At 39.6% G+C, this 17568-nt stretch overlaps 1 protein-coding gene across 2 annotated transcripts in view; it reads left to right on the top strand.

The window, feature by feature from the left end:
- Dok5 (docking protein 5) overlaps nt 1-17568 on the top strand; it is a 162320-nt gene that overhangs the window by 54640 nt on the left and 90112 nt on the right. For both annotated transcript variants that reach the window (XM_005392280.2, XM_013518227.1), the window contains exon 2: nt 17281-17388. In XM_005392280.2, coding sequence (XP_005392337.1) covers nt 17281-17388 — 108 coding nt within the window. The remainder of the gene's footprint in view (nt 1-17280; nt 17389-17568) is intronic.

The following is a 17568-nucleotide window of genomic DNA, read 5'->3' as shown; positions in this document are numbered from 1 at the left end:
AAAAAGATTTAGCACTTTCCATGGTTTCACAAATCCACTATGTGTCTTGAAATATATTCCCCATATATAAGGGGATATTAATGGAGACTGATTTTATTTTTGTTGTTGCAGTTTCCATGGTCTATCTATTTGGCTACATTTTTATTTTATTAGTACGTTTGTGGTACATAATGATTGTGTTCATCATGGGGACATCTTAATTCTTTGACATCCCCTCCCCTTTCTTTCTGTCCCCTTTCCTTCTATCTCTCAGTCTCCTTCCTGTTTTTTATGAGTTGTGTGATATAGACCAAAGGGCCATCTTGTACTGTGATAATTTGGAATTTAGGCATATGTCTATCCATTCTAATTAAATTAATATTAATAATAAAATAATAAAGCATGCAGTTAGGAGATGCACATATAGAAGGTAAGACAGTAACCATGCCTGTGAGACATGTAGTATTATTTCTGTAGCTAACCAGTTGAAAACGATACGCAAATAGGTAATTTTTTTGCTGAGACAGCTAGTGTATTTCTATGCTTTGATTTCATTCCAAGCCTCCTATTTTTAGAGCTTGAGGTGAACCTCTCAATATTAAATTTATGACACAGCAAACATATTTTAATGTTTCAATCACTGTTTATTACTTGGCTGAATCCATGATATAAATCACAGGCTTTTCTAAATTTTCAGCATTAAAAGGTGAAAATGATATTTTTTGATTGCTATTGTGAGTTTAGAGAAAATATGTTCTCCAAATGCTGTTGGCCATTGTCAATTAGCAGTGTCCCTGGACAGCAAGCACAATGTAACCTCTTTGATAATTGTCTCACTTTCAACTGTCTACTAAAGACTTAGCGTCGCTTTATTGATAGGAGTCGAAGGAATAGATTAAAAAATAAAATAGCCAATAGGGCTGAACCACCACTCACAAAAAGTACATGGGCCTGGAGGTTTGCCTTGGGTCACACATCAGGGATTGGAGCTCAGGGAGTAGGGTATAGACTGGGAGAGATCTGATATATTACCTGTGTGCCTTGTCACTAAGTTGCTGAGCCTTGCGTTTTTTCTTTTTTAATTTTAAGGACAATAACAGGTTCCAGCTCACACAGCTTGAGTGACACCTAAATGAGAAAGAATGTGTGAAATGCTTGGCTGAGGGGCTGTCATTTGAGAAGCAGTGAAGATCCACGAGGATGTTCACGGCCATGGTGTATCATAAATAGTTCACGAATTGACTGTGTGCAGTTCTGTTATCCTCACAAAACAAAACAGAAATGTCTTGGATATGCTGTCAGTTTCACATCTCTTCACAGCAAGAACAGATTTTGAAAGCATGTTTCTATCCTGAAAATTATCCAGGCAAATCTGCAGAAGTTTCCTTTCTGGCTACCCAAGTTTCCTGTTCTTGAATTCTTGGGCTTAATTTTTTTTTTTTTTATACCGTGACTATTCTTCTTCTTTACCTTTCTATCCTTTCTGGTAGCATCTGCTCAATGTGAATTCTTTTTTAAACAATGCTTTCTCAACATGGAATTCGTTTCTCTTTCTTTCTTGGAGAGTGACATTCTAATTTTCTGTACTGAGCCCTCACATAGAATGGGTTTTACTGTGTGCTGCTCCAGTAGCGTGGAGGCGTGGCACGTGAACCTCACAGAAATGCTTCCTCTGGAAATGAATGCAACGATTCAGTGTCACAAGGTACATTTTGAATGATAATTGCCTAATTGGAGATTTTAATATTTTGCCACAGCAGATAAATATTTCCCCAATTTTTTTAGAGCTAGCTACTAATTATACAAATATATTTGTTTTAGTCTATATGGAAATGTATTCATCTTGGAGTTTTGGGCTTAGAAACAAAAGCTACTGATGTTTGAAAACATTGATGTGACAAATGGTGATCATAACCTTTTTCCCTGGTATATAAAAAAACATTGTGTGGAATGGATTTTTCAAGGAAATATGTGTCATATAACTGTTTTGAAGACTGCTTCTTTTAAAACAATGTTTCTCAGTACAATTGGATGTTTGTACTCCACACATCCTGCACCCTGCATAAAGATGTTACCCCTCACCAGTTGTGGTCGCACACCCCTGTAACTGTAGGGGCTGGGAAGGCTGAGGCAAGAGGATTGCAAGATCAAGGCCATCCCGGACAACTTCACAAGATCTTGTCTCAGCATACAAAATAAAAACTAGCTGGAAATGTAGCTCAGTGCAAAGGTCCAGGGCTCAATCCCTAGCACCACAAAAACGAAAGAAAACACCAACAAATGCAAGACATTCAGTCCTGTTTGGAAATGTTGGGTCCATTCTAAGGCTCTTGGATATCCAAAAGAATTGTTTATGAAATTCACGTTGCTAGGGTGACTTTCTCCCCTTCATTTACTAACTCAAACTGAAAAAAGTACCCGAAGGAATAATGGCTGCAAGGAACTGGCAGAAGGAAACTGATCCTTCAAGTGCTAAACAGCAAGAACTATCAACTCAGAATCTCCTATCTAGCAAAAATGTCCTTCAGAAATGAAAGTGAAATTAAGATGCTGTCCAATGAAGGAAAATGAAAATTTGTCACCGGTAGATCTACCTTAAAAGATTAATTAAAGGGAGTTTTCTAAATAGAAAGGAAATGACACCAGGAGGAACCTAGGAATGTTGGCAGGGATGAAAGAACTCAGTGTACAAAAATACAATAGAATTTTCTTCCCATGGTGTTTTCTAAATTATCTTTAAAGGTCAAACAAAAAGTTATAAAACTGTTTGATGGGACTCTCAACATATACAGAGGAAATATTTAAGACAATTATACACAGATGAAGTAAAAATACTTAAGTGGTACGGTTTATCCACAAAATCGGTGGCATATATTCATATAAAACTCCATACATGAGCTTTTACAGCAGCTTTGCTCATAGCAGCAATAAAGTGGAAATGATCCAGATGTCCTTCGGTGGGTGAATGCTTAACAACTATGATATATCAATACCATGAAATACCACCACCTGGGTGAATCTGCAGAGAATTCTTCCGAATGCAGAAAGCTAACCCAAAGGGTAACACTGTGTGATCACATTTGTACAACACCGTCTTGAAATGCCACACTTATATAAACAGAGAACAGATTAGTGGTTGCCAAGGAATAAGGATAGCATGGGACTGGGGAGGAATTTGTGGAGATAAAGGGCATGCCAGTGAAATGCTCTACATCTTAACGGTATCGATATCTTTACCCTGGTTGTGATTTTTGCACTAAAGTTTTGCAAGATGTTCCTTTCAGGAGAAATTAGTAAAGGATGTACAGGATCTGTCTATAGTATTTTTTACAACTGTATGTGAATCTACCATGATGTCCCATTAAAAAGATTAATTAAAAAGTTTTAAAATCATATATATGTTTCTGCATACTCTCCTGGACTCCTGTTTCCCCCAGAAAAACCTTTAAGAGCCAACTAGAGAATCAGATACCATGCTGTGCAGAGCTCGGCCATCTCAGGCAACTTCATGAAGACCCATGACACGATTGCTCATGTGTGAATGAACCCAACCGTGATTAGTGAAGCCAGATCAGATCAGTGCCACTGCCTTCTCGGCAGTGATACTCATGAGAACTGATAAACTTAAGCCGCGAAGCTGTAGGGTGATTTCTAATTCAACAGTGGCTAAGTGTTGCAGAAATTTTACCTAGGACCACAGGAAGGTCCGGGGAAGCGAGTTCAGGCCTACTTTCTCTCCTTTTTCAGACAACAGACTGTTGGAGGCTGGTATGATGTGAGCACAACAGGAAGAGCAGGACCTCGTGGGGGATGAGGACTGGGAAATAGGCAGGGGTCAGGTTCATTAGGGCCGGTTTAAGAAATTGCGACTTAGTCTTGGTGGTTTTAATGAGCTGATTATTCAAAGACTCAATTTTGGAAGCCCCGGTAAAGCCACCACGCCCCCCCTTTTTTTTCTTTTCTATTTGCAGTACTGGGGGATGAACCTAGGGCTTCCCACACGCTAAGCAAATTCTCTGCCATTGAGGTACAACCCCGGCTCAGCCATTATAACAAATGCGCATTAGAAGCACCCTCCCAAGAGCTCCACAACAGTAGTCTCTAATCATTGTTCCCACAGGCCAGCACTGGGCTACATCTTGCGGTACGTGGGTATCTGTCTGGCACATAAGAAAGTTACCTTTTCAACCTTTCTTTGCGTATTGCTGTTTCCCCAGTGCCTGGGGCATAGCTAGCACAGAGTAGATGCCTAGTGATATTTGCAGAATTACCAAATTAATGAAAGAAACAGCAAGTCACTACTTGCTTGGATGATATGAACTGCTAATCACCGTGAAGCTATTACTGCATATCACACAGTATGTTGAGCACTTTAAATACACTACATGAACCAATTTTCATGACAACCCTTTAGAGAAGGTAGTGTTATTAATTCACTTTAAAAGTAAAATAAAATCTGTGTACATGGGCTCCTGTATACAGTGTATATGTAATTGCTCTGTCATTATGGTTAATAATATAATGTTTATACAGACTGAGTTGTTTGTTGCCCAACAAACCCTGTATATCTCTCATTGACTTCCACGTCCTCTTACTACACCTGGTTCTCTTCCAGGCTTTGTTAGGTAATGGAAACTTTACCCTTCTACTTGGTAGAGCTTAAAGTCTTAGAATCATCTTTGGCTGTTACTTTCATCCCTTATCAATCCTATCAGTGAAACTTGTTGATTTGATTTATCCTGGGGCTGGGGACTTAGCTCAGCGGCACAACACCTGTCCGGCAAGCGCAAGGTTGTGATTTCGATTCCTGGTACTGGAAAAAAACAAAAAACAAAACAACAAAAGATATATCCAGATTCTGCACACTTCTTACTCTTCCTCTCCTTCCATCCTGGTATACATTGTCATGCTTTCCACATCGCTTATGTAGCAGCCACCTAACCAGCTACCCTGCTTTTGATTTACCACCGTATGGTACCCTTGGCATAGTTGGGCTACATCACTTTCATTCAGTACCCTTCATCTCATACAGAGAAAAAGCAAAAGTGTTTAGAGTGAGACAACAAGGCCTGTCCTGTCTGACCCACTGTCACCAGCACCACAAGCCCTGGCCTCTCCCCTGCTGGCTTCCTTATTCTGCCTTTGCCAGGTCTGTCTCAGACCTTGTTTGCTATTCCTTCTAACGAGAGACCTTTTCTCCAGTGTGCCCACTCTATTGACTCCTTAGTTTCTTTTAGTTCTTAGTTTAGTTGTCATCTTCTCTCCTTATTTCCAATCTCAGTTCTTATCCCTTTCCTTTGGCTTATTTTCTTTGCTGGTGCTAAACTCTGTCTCCTATGTGTGTTAGTCGGCTTTCTGTCACTGTGATAAGATGCCTGAGAAGAACAATTTAAAGGAGGAAAGGTTTACTTGGCTCACAGATTTAGAGGACATAGTCCATGGTCAGCTAGCTCCACTGCTCTTAGGCCTGTGAGTGGGCAGAAATATAGTGGTGAAAGGGGATGACAGAGGAAAGCTACTGATCTCTTGACAGCTGGAAACAGAATGAGAGAGCCAGAGAGGACAGGGCCAGGGCCCAGACCCCAGAGCTATGCCTTGGTGATCCACTGTTTCCTAGGAGGTGCCATTTCCTGTTTTCTTCACCTCCCAGTCATGCTATAACATGGGAATCTCCTCTGTGGATTAATTCCCTAGATGAAATGAGAGTCTGTGTGATCCCAGTGCCCCAAAAGCCCATCCTGTGAGCGAACATTTGAGATCTTTTTTAGGGGACTTTAGAGATCTAGACTATAATGCCATGTATTTTGTTCAGTATAAAGCACACACACACATGCACACACACAGAGAACCTTGTAGGCATAGGTGTCTTATTGATTGTAAGTTCAATGAAAGTAGCAGGTTTTCTCTATGGTATTTACAGTCCTCTTCCTTCTCTTCAACAGTGAAACAGTGTCTGGCATCTAAAAGACACACCATGAGTATTTGATAAATGGGTTCATGATTGCTCTGAGCTTCACTTCTCTGTCTGACTAGAATGCTCACTCATAGTTTAGGTCCTCCTACAGTTCTGTCACTGGCTTTCCCTAAAAGGCTAATTAGAAACAGAAGCTAGACACATACATGTAACTGCTGTGGCTTCTTTCTTCCCTCCCCCTCGTGCCTCTTGTTTCTCCCACTTTGTACATCTGGAGAGGAGAAAGCCACTGGGGAGAAGGAGACAAGGAAACATAAGCCGTTCTTCTGGTGCTGACTTTCTTGACATGCAGGCCAATGCTGTGCTGACTAGAGAAGCATTTCTTACGAACGGTTCACGAAACTTTTTCCAAAATAATGTTTTCTGCAGTGCTGGGAATCCAACCCAGAGCCTTATGCATGACAGACAAGTGTTCCGCATTACTTTTTTGATTATACTAAAAACTGCATGTTTATTACAGGACATCTACAGTATTTGTAGATGAAGCATGTACAATGAGGGAAGCAGCAAAAGAATGTTATAGGGAAGTGAGGGACCGGTTGGTGCAGGTTCTATAATGTCTTAAGATATTAGTTTTTACCCTAAAGGCCATAGGCAGCCACGGAAATGCTTTAAGTAGGGCAGCAAAGTGTCAAATTAGTTCTTTAAAGTTCACCCAAGATATTAGGTAAAAAATGCATTGAAAATGGCAAGATTAAAAGTTAAAAGATCCCCTGAAAGCAGAAGATGGTGGCTTAGATTAGGGTGTAAGTCCCCTGCAGAGAGTTAAAGATATTTCTGGCTTAGCTAGAGGTTGAACTACATAGGGATTGATGATTGATGGATTGTGTTAAGGAGTAATTTTCCAAAGCTGGTAATGACTCCAATACATCTGCAGAAGGAATGTGTATTAAAGGGTCTACTTAACTCATTCATTAAATGAAGGAACAAAGGGGATATTATGACTAGTTCAAAAGGTAATCCAAAGAACCCATACAGTTACCTAGCCAGATAGCGGAATGAGAATTTGTAAGGAGACTTCCCTCACTTAGTGGACAGGGGCTGTGAGGAAGGAAATTGAACTTCTACCAAGCAGGACATAATTTGCATCTGTATGTACTTGAATTATTTTGCATTGCTATCAATTACTTGCAATTTATAGAATGTATAACAGCTTCAGCACAGTTCTGGAAAGGGTTATGCCAGAGAATGCATAGTTTTCCACTAGGCACAGGTTTTTCACCATAATTGCTTGTGTGTGTGTGTGTGTGTGAGAGAGAGAGACAGAGACAGAGACAGAGACAGAGACAGACAGAGACAGACTCAGACAGAGAGAGCAAGAACAATCAAAGCTCATAATTTTACATGAACAACTGAGCCCTATTTACAGATGGGTATGTATGTATATGTACTGGAATAGAAGTAATTTGCTAATAGCATTTCTTATGGTATAAATTTTATTTATGTCATTTTTAATGATGATTGCTTCCAATTTACAGATTTGCCATAATTAATCAAAGCAGTCCTCTGGGACATTTAGAGTATTTCCAGTTGTTACTCCAAGGAATCCTGTCCCCATATGTTTGCATATTTCCTTAATTATTTCCTCAGGGGGAATTTCCTAGAAGTGGTATTTCTGGATCAAAGTGTAGGCATAATTCTGCCTCTAGAAAGGTTTTGCTGATTTACTTCACCACCAGTAAAGGATCCCGTAGCTAATTTATTTTCTGTGGATGCTCTTTATGTATCTTAAATCCTCTTTATACATATTTTGCTTTGTGATTAATTACTCCATTTTGCTGATATTTTTCTTTGCAGTGAATTTAAACTGTACCTCGCTATGCATAGTGCAACTCTGCTCAAAGCTAGCATTTCTTTCCTCTCAAATGAAAGGTACGGAAATGATAGGCATAGAATCATATTACAAAGATTATTTTCCTTCATAAAATACGTAATTCTAGCTCATTATTTTTAACAGTAGCTGCCCACAAAGTTCGGATTTAAGGATGCCTTTTCTACTGTGCCTGTATCAATCTTGGAAATCCTGTTATGACCCAGTCACCCATATGTCTGGGACATTTTAACCATCTTGGCCTCAAAGACCATCCAGGTCAAAGCTCCCCTAGTACAGAAGGAGAAGCTTAGAGTCCACAGCAGAGAAAATGGAGAGGAAATCATGGCTGGATTCACTCCTGTGGCCTAGTTTCTCCGTGGTGAAAATCTCCTCCTTTCACTTCTGGACTGTGTTAACCAGCACCATCCTCTCTGGCTGTTGCAGAATCCTCAGACTGTAACAGTTCATCAGCCTGAGAGAGACTGAAGGCGCCTGACTGGGAGAGGGCGTAGTGACAGCCAAATGGGAGGGAGAGGACCACAGAGGCCAGCAGGGAATCAGTTCACCTGGACATTAGTTTGCTGTCATTGTGCTAAGGAAGCCTATGATCAGTAAGGCAAAAGAAGCCACAAAAAGCTGAGAGGTTGCACGAGATACTTCTAATGTAGTTAGAAATACTTTGCACCCTCGAATTCTTAGACTTCTGTGAGGAATACTGAATATGTTGTCTGATATGGAGAAAGTATGATGTCCTTGTCAATTCAGATGCTTCTTCCTGATTGCCAGAAGACCGGAGAGGGTGACCTGAGTGTCTAAGACCCCAGTTTCAGAAGCACTCCTTTCTAAACTGTCTATGTAGGTGAACACTTGGTGCCAGCGAACTGAAAATCACAAATGCAAATGTCGCCCTGAAATAGATTAGCTATAAAGTGGTTCTCCAGATGAAAGAGCATATGGTTACAACTATGTGTCTCTTTTTAGAGTATGATAGGCATGAAAATAAACTTCTTACAGATGGCTCGACCCTCAGCATGAGTTTGTGCATCTCTCGGGATTGAACTTTTCCGGGGGAAAAAAATCCTAGAGTAATAGTTTAGAGTTAAGCAAACCAAAATTGGACTCCTGACTTGTTTTTACTAGCATTAGGGCCCTGGGCAAGGTGTTTAATCTTCCTGATACTCCATTTCCTTATGTGTAAAACAGGAACGATACAAACACCTGCACTGTTGCGGGGATTAATAGAAATAATGCAAAAAAGTGCTGGGTGTTCTGCCTTACGCTGAGGAAAAATTCAGCCAGTGGTAGTCACAGGTATTAACATCCTAGATGAGAAAAATACTTCATTGGCTTTGGAGAGTTGGTGAGCGTAGGGCTGGGTTTAAAAAAGAGGCAAGTTCAGCTTTACAATAAATCCCCAATTTAAGAACATTCAAGTTGCGGACTTTCACAGATACGAATGGACTTCTGATTAGCAACGTTCACTCATGCGAACAAATCACGAAAGTAGCTCACCTGTCTGGCGTAGTTCTCACGGTTGTGCTGTGTGCTTACTGTAAAGCGCGACAGAATACAGTAGTAATGTGCTCAGTCAGAGCCCAGGGTGTCCGGACGGAAGAGGAAAAGCAGTGTTGATGTGGAGGGGACTGCACGGAAGCGCAAAGCAACGCCCATGGAAACAAAAGTGAAACTAATTGAGAGACTGGACTGAGGTGAAAGCAGGGCGGATGTTGCTCAGTCTTGCAGTAGGAATCGTTCAGCCGTTGGCTCTGTTCTAAAGAGCAAAGACGAGCTCATGGGATGTGTGAAGTTTTCTGTATGCTTTGCATTGTATATTTGTGTCAGAGGTGTGTAAGACTCACTTTATCAGACTTTGGAATGTTCTGGTAAGTCCGAGACTTACTGTGTATGGCTCAGGATATATCCCTTGAGCTTAGGGAGAATGCTGGTAGACGAGATGGCTGATGTCAATGAAGAAAAGCAATGCTGCTATCTGTGAAAACAATTGTAACCTTACCCGCCCCGCTCTACATATTCACTGCATAGAATACTATGGAAATTTACCCCTATGCCAACAGTTGCCAACTGCAATCCAGGAGTATCCCCCTGAGACCGGATGCTCCTGGGTTTACATGAGAGTGTGTTCCTCTGGATGGCACCCACATTGACTGCAGAACTGCAGTTCCTCAAACTCCACCAGGGAGACTAGACACTGGGGAGTCGGGGTGGTGGGGGTGCCATTTGAAAAAAGCCTCAGGTCACTATGTTCATGTAACTTTACTGGAGTAAAATTTTCACTTGTTGAAAAGATGAGGATTTTACTCCTCTCTTTCCCTCAGGAACCTAGGAAGGGCATGTCAAATAAATTTCTTTCTTCTCCTTCTTTCCTCCCTCCCTCTCAACCTTCCTCTTGTCCTTTCTTTCTTTGTTGATGCACGGGATTGAACCTGGGGTCTTTGTGCTGAGCTCCAGCCCCATTTTTTTTTTTTTTTTTAAATTTTGAGACAGAGTCTTGCTAGGTTGTCCAGATGGAGCTCAAACTTGCAGTCCTCTTGGTTCAGCCTGCTGAAGTGCTGGGATTACACATATGCACCATGCTGACCTGCTCACAAATAGATTCTTATGTTTCTCAAAAATGAATAGCACTAAAGGAGTTGAGAAATGCTACCATAGACCACAAGCTAACAAACCATGGCTTATAGGACACATGTGGCCCACTGTTTAGTTTTGTACACAAAATGTCACCGGAAGAAAGCCACACTCATTGATTTACATATAGTATGTGGCTGTTTTCATGCTGTAACCTCAGATATTCGTAGTTGTAACACAGACCTTGGGACCCTCAAAGACAAAAGAAAATATTTATACTGGCCATTTAGAGAGCTTGTTTGACCATAATAAAGTGCTAAGTACTCAACTTTACTCAGATTTCCTTTTATCTCAAGCTTACATGGGTACCGTATACTATCTCCTTGCAGTAGGAATTTTGTGACTAAAATTTGCTTCCCGTTAATCTTCATAAATGTTCCTGTGTCTTCCAGAAATATAATTGTGACTCTGTGACACTGTGATAGACTGCTAGTGAAATTAGGATTCTGAGCAAATTCTTGTTGCAACTTTTTTCTTGCCACAGAAATCTTCATGAACTTACCAGAATATTCTTTCCTAGAAAAAAAAGTGGATGATAATGTCAGAGATTTTAAACCAGGGCTGAGTACTTGTTAAGGCTATCCAGTTTTAAAAGAATGGAAAGAAAATCGAAATGACACATTCTGTTTAAGAATAATTAAGGCTGAAAATTACACATAATAAAACCACCACTAACAACCACAAAATACACACTGAATGAGATACTCATATTGCTATTAAATCTGCTGTATATCCACTCAAAATTGGGTCGTTTGTCTTCATTTAAGCTTTGGCTGTGGCTGCTGTGAATTGATTTGTCCAAATCAGAGGCTTTGAAGATACTCACAAAGCCTCCTGTTCTTCAAATATGCTCGCTCAGATCAGCACACATTCATGTATGATGGTGGTTCTGATTTATTTCCTCCAGGAGACATTTGGCAATTTTGGTTGTCAACTGGAGGAAAGGAGGGTGCTGGTATGGCATTTAATGGGTGGTACTACTACCCAGAGATACTACTAAGTTTATTTGGTGTCACACAGGACACCCCCTGTTATGGTTGATATCTAAAATAGCCCCTAAAGCCTCCTGTGTTTGGAAGGCAATTGGAGTAGGTACCATTTTAGCCGACTTGCTCTTAGGAGGTGGGGTCTAGCTTGAAGAGGAAGACCACTGTGGGTGTGACTTGAAAGAGTCTATCTCCCTCCTAGCTCCTCTCTTTTTTCTCTGTGTCCCAGCTGCCATAGGATGAGCAGCTTTTCTTCTGCCATGCCCTGTACCAGGCTGTCCTGCCTTGCACCACAGACTGCAAAGTGAGCTAAAACAAAGCCCTGCTCCTTTAAGTTGTAGATCCTGGGTATTTTCTCCCAGTGACAGGAAAGTGACTAAGGCAACCCCTCCCCACTAAAAAAAAAAAATATCTGGCCCCAAATGTCAAAAGCGAGAGATATCAACTTAAAAATCATTCTGTTTTCAAATGCTCCAACAGCGTTTTTATTATTAGGATTGCCTGCTATTTACGGTGAGTAAAAGCATTCCATTATGGAAAGAAGAAAGGCTCCTTTTAAGTAAAAATATCTTTGTGGGAAGTCAAGTTAGAAAAAAATGTTAACTAAACATTATTCTAGGTGGTGAGTAGATTTGCTATATAGATAGGAAGGAGGTAATTAAAACTAATTTTAAAAAATCCGGCCTGAACTGTTAAGTGAATGGGATCATTCTCAGATTATCAGCTTTCAAGGCAGGGTCGGTGTTAATCCAGCTAGTCTGCACGTGTGGCCCTGTTCAGCGAGTCCTGTTTGGTTTTTTATCTAAGCGATATGGAGATATTTAGGATTCGAATGCTAAGTGGCCCTTTCAGTGTTCTCAGGACACAGCATGGTAGCAAATGGAAGTCTGAGTTTATTCCACCTCAACAGATCACAGTGTGTGTCCCTCAATCACAAGGTGGCCTGTCACACTGCCCTACTTCTCATGTGGCTGTGTGCCCCTCGTTGGAGAACCCCCATTTCGGCAGGCCTCATTGCCAAGCACTTGACACAGAATTCGTTGTCATCCACCCCGGGTGGGAGGGGCAGTACTGCGTGAAAGTACTTTATGAATATTTATGGCATGGGCTTGCCAATTAAAAATAAATACCTGGGGGATGTGTTCAGGGGAATATTTGCCTCACTTTATCCCACAGGGTTCTGATTCAACAGACCCGGGCTAATCTCCAGGAATCTGCATAGCTAGCAATTATCTGGAGTGACCCTGGACCACGTGTGAGTCGCTGATGTCAGAGGGATGACAGAATAAAGGAAAGATCTTGATTGGGCAGACCACATTCAACTTCTGGCCGCCTGCGCCCATACCGTGTGTGTGTGTCTCAACCTGACTTCCTAAACTGCCTTTTCATAAATCAAGCTTGAGTCCTTATCTCTTCATGAAACCATCCTTTTTGAATTTATCCCATAATGACTCTCCAGCAAGGCTGCATGTGAATTTATAATACGTTGCTGTTATTTTCCTCTAGCATTACGTTTTTATCCATACTGCTTACTAAAGCAAAAGAAAACCAAAAAGGGAGAAACACAAGCTTCCTAGCCTTAATCCAAAGGGGTCAGAGATGGAAATCATTAGACGTGCTGAAACTGAGGAATCTGGAGCTTGCGTTGAACAGATTTGGAAAGAAGCCAGACAAATCCTGGCTCAGCCAAGAAGAGAATGAACACATTTTTGAAAAAGTTAGAAATGCACTCGTTAAAAATTGGATCTGAAAAGTGAGGCAGAATTTGGGAAAGTTAAAATATCTTTCTAGTGAAAGTATCTTTTTTGGAATGTGCATATTTTTTGCCTGCCTTTAGAATGTTCCGTTTCTGAGCACTTTCTCAGGAGCATACATAAAAGCAAGAAGTTACAATCGTAGAATGAGAGTCAGGAAGCCTATTTCGTGCACCTTTTATTTGAACAAGTGGAGTGACAGTTACCCCCGCTGTAATTACAGTCCTGGGGTGGTGGCACAATGGTCGGGGACCTATTGTCCTCTCTGTGTTCCTCAGACATAAGTGGGATGTGGTCAGCATCCCTGCCAACGACAGCCTGGAGGATGCTAGATCTCCACCGTGCGGAGGGTTCTGTGCTCGAACTCCTACGGGTGACTTTTGGAACTTCGCTTCTTAACGTAGCTGAGCCTTGTGGTTAGAGTGTGATCTTCAGTGGGGGAGGGCAGGCAGACAGAGACTGGAGAATAATGTTACCATAAAACCTGTTGGGTTTGACATTTCTTCTCACACAGCATAATTCTCTAGAGATTTGTGAAAATTACTGCACACATTAATAGTTCGTTATTTTTATTGCTAAGTAGTGTTCCATGATAGGGTGTAATACAGTTTACCTAACCATTCACTTCCTGAAGGTCCTATGCATAGTTTCTAGGTTTTGGCTGTTCTGAATAAAGCCCTTATGATCATTCATATGCAGGTATGTGTGTGTGTGTGTGTGTGTGTGTGTGTGTGTGTGTGTGTATAAGTTTGCATTTCCCTGTGATAAATTTCTTAATGTACAACTGCTGGTCGTATCCTGGTTGCACAGTTTATTTTTAAGAAACTACCACTTATCTTTCAAAGTGGTTGTAACAGTTTTACATTCTCACCAGCAGTGAATGAGTGATTCAGTTTTTCCACAACCATGCTTGCATTTGGTGGTGGTTTCATTTATTGTTATATTTATTATTTCAGCCAATCAGATTGGTGTGTAGTGATATCTCACTGTAGTTTTAATTTACACTTCCTTTTCAGTGATCATGTTGAAGCCCTTTTCATGTGATTTGTGACTATCTGATAACCTCTTTGGTGAGATATCTTTTGTTCATTTGGATTTTGCCCTTTTATAAATTGGATTTTTTTTAACTTGATATTTGAGAGTCATGTATGTTGTATGTTAGACCTTGCTCAGATATGGGGTTTGCAAATATTTTCTCCCGGTCTCTGTTTACCTTTTCATCCTCTTAGCAAAGTCTTCATATAGCAAAAATGTTTAGTTCTGTGAAGGTCCAGTTTGTCATCTTCCTTTTATGGTGTTTGCTTTTGATATTAAGTCTGAGTACTCAGTACTCAGTACTCAGGCCATAATCCTAAAAATTTTTTTACAGAAGTATTATAGTTCTGTTTTATATTCAAGGCAATTTTAATTTTTGTATAACATGGGCCTTTTCAAAAAGTGGGTTATTTTTCTTTTCTTTTTTTGCCCATGGACGTCCAATTGATGTGGAGCCATTTGTTGAAGAGATAGGTTTTCCTCCACTGGGTTGCTTCCTCCCCTTCGTTTCCATGTTTTATGTCCCTTGATGGATTTAATAATTAAGAAAGATAAAAACCTGTGTGATTGACTTTAATTATACCAATACCTTTGGGTATTTAAGAAATACCAGTTCTCTTTGATTTAATTACAGTATTAACTTTCGGTAAGCAGAACGAAAACTAGCAAGGAAACCCCCAAATCTATTCTCATAACAGGGAAAACATTTAACAGTTTGGTATATTTTCTTTATCTTTTTTTTCATGCATTCTATATAATGGTAACCACAATGTAAATAAAGTTTTATGTTATTTTCCTCCATAGCATATGATGAACACTTTCCCATGCCATTAGAAATTCCGTCTGAAACTTATTTCACATGAGCTACTTATGTTATCCTGTTGCTAGATAATATACCGTGATTTGCTACATTAACATTACATGTAGTATTGATGTTACTATAGTTTTACTATAATGGCTACTATTCTATTGATGTACAATATATATTTTTATATTTGTGTACACCACCTTTTTTCTATATAACTACCAATGTTATTCTATAGATGGATAACTTATATTAATTATATATTATGGAAGTGTTATAATTTCCTTTGTCATTCTGTATTAGTCAGCTGTCCTGTTGCTAAGACACAGTACCTTACACCCAGAACTTAAAGGAGGAAAGGTTTAATTTAGCTCATGGTTTTGAGAGATTTGGCAGACTGAGGCAAAAACATAAAAGTGGAAGGGTATGCATGGAAGAGCGAAACTACTTCTTTCATGGTGCCCAGGAAGCAGACTAAGGGAGCAGTGCTGGAGAAGATTGGGCTAGGGACCATATGTAGTGGCTAAGGTCACACTTTTGTGATTTACCGGGATACCCAGGAGATTGCTTTACTAACCTAGCTAAGGTTGTGCCTTCATGACTTACACAGACATATCCAGGATCTTGCTTCATTAATCTACTGGGGGCCTTTCTTAACCCAATGAAACTAAGATTGAGTAGTTTCTAATTTTTATTACTATAAATAATACTGCCAACATTTCAGTATACATTCATTGGGGTCTGACACATATCTAACCCTCTTTATTGAGAAGTACACAGCAAGAATAAATTTATGTTCCTTTGACCACTCTAACAAGACAACTGATAATTGACTAGAACAGTAGAGTGGAATATATCAAACACTGTAAATGAGTAGTAGCAAACCTGAATTCCTTACCCATCTGCCAGGTATTAATAGAACTGCAAGATGTATTTTAAATCAACTACAGTTTGAATGACCAAATGCTTCATGTAGGTTTTCCTTTGTTTCTTCTTAGAGAACCTTAAACTTTAGAATACATAAAGTGTATCTATGGATTGACTATATAGAATCACTTATAGGTGTAATTTGAAGATGATTTAAGAATCAAAGAGCACTGCTCACCTATCTATCTTTAATACAGAGTTTCTTGTTTGTTAACTATATTTTGAACTTTTGCTTTAGGAAAAATTGCCATTCTTTTAAGGTTAGCTGTGTCAAATGGCCTCTAAAGATCACCAGTGGGGTAATAATGCCACTTGGCACTTTATCATAAGTGAATGTTATCAGTAATTTAATATCTTGTTAATTTTTAGACTTAAATCTGACTTTATTTGGTTTTTGGAGAACTTCAGTTTTCTCATGATCATTGGATCTTTACAATTTCTGTCTTTGGTGCTATTACTATTTTAATAGACTAATTTAGTTTTCATTGACTAGTCCCATAGGGTGGTTTTGGCTGCTATCCTCAGACCCCATTTCAAGCTCAGTTAAAAGTTGTAGTGATACTGGTAATAGAAGGTTCCTGGGGATATGGATGATTTTCAAGAAACTTAGAAAAAAGGGCTGGATCTCAAATATCCGAGCTGAAATATTACAAGGAATAAAATAGCTCTTCTACTTAGAGTAGAGATGACCTAAGTCTTTACTGCAGTTCCTACTATTTGCCTGTCATGCAAGTAAGTCAACATGGCCACCAGTTACCATGTATAACCACCAGCACTGACCTCTTTTCAAGAAATAAGCTGAGTCTCTGGTTTGAATTTCTAAGCAAGAATCCAGTTGGTGTTGATCAAGAATTATTTCCTGATCTAGTGTTTGACCCATCTCTTTACTGTCAGTTTTGAGGAATGCCTCATGGGGTGTCTCATTCTAAGACAAGTGCTCTGTAGTGTGGTGGTGTGCTCTTTAGCATATTATCAACTCCATGATTTTCAGATTTGACTGCATTTGAAACCAGATCATATGTCATGAATGCCTACATTATCTGTACTGATTTAGGATTTAAAAAAAAAATCTCTTGTGCTTTTTCTCAAATGTGCTTAGTGATAGTTGTTATTAAAATATGAAAAAAATCTGCCTACATATCCTTATTTTCCTTTGATTCCAGTAATTGTCTGCATTGTATACTCCGCCCGCTGTGGAAACAATTTGTTTTTTAAAAAAATTTATTTTCCCAAAGCAACATCAGATTTCTGGCTTGTGAATATTTTACAGGTGAAGACTTTTTAAAAAGCATTTAAATGCAAATGTTAGGAGCACCTCGGTCAGTGAAGATGCTCAGCTTAGTCTTTATATTTCTTTCCAGATTTATCAACGATGCTGGTTGGTATTCAAGAAAGCTTCAAGCAAGGGTCCAAAAAGATTGGAGAAATTTTCTGATGAACGTGCTGCATATTTTAGGTGTTATCATAAGGTAAGTATGCACTGCTGTAGCTTTGGAGCAATCTGCGAAGCAGTAAGTGGAATTCATTGTCTAAATTATTTAACAAAGATCATGATAATGCCTTTTCTGTGGACAAAGCAAAATAACACCTACTGGCTAATGGCTTAGAGTAACTGACAGATGAATAACTACTCTTGTGGCTTTCTATTC

The sequence above is a fragment of the Chinchilla lanigera genome, unplaced genomic scaffold, assembly GCF_000276665.1.
Source record: "Chinchilla lanigera isolate Chin_1 unplaced genomic scaffold, ChiLan1.0 scaffold00044, whole genome shotgun sequence".
Lineage (NCBI taxonomy): Eukaryota > Metazoa > Chordata > Mammalia > Rodentia > Chinchillidae > Chinchilla > Chinchilla lanigera.
The sequence above is the reverse complement of the archived record's forward strand: the minus strand, read 5'-3'. Positions and strand labels throughout refer to the sequence as shown.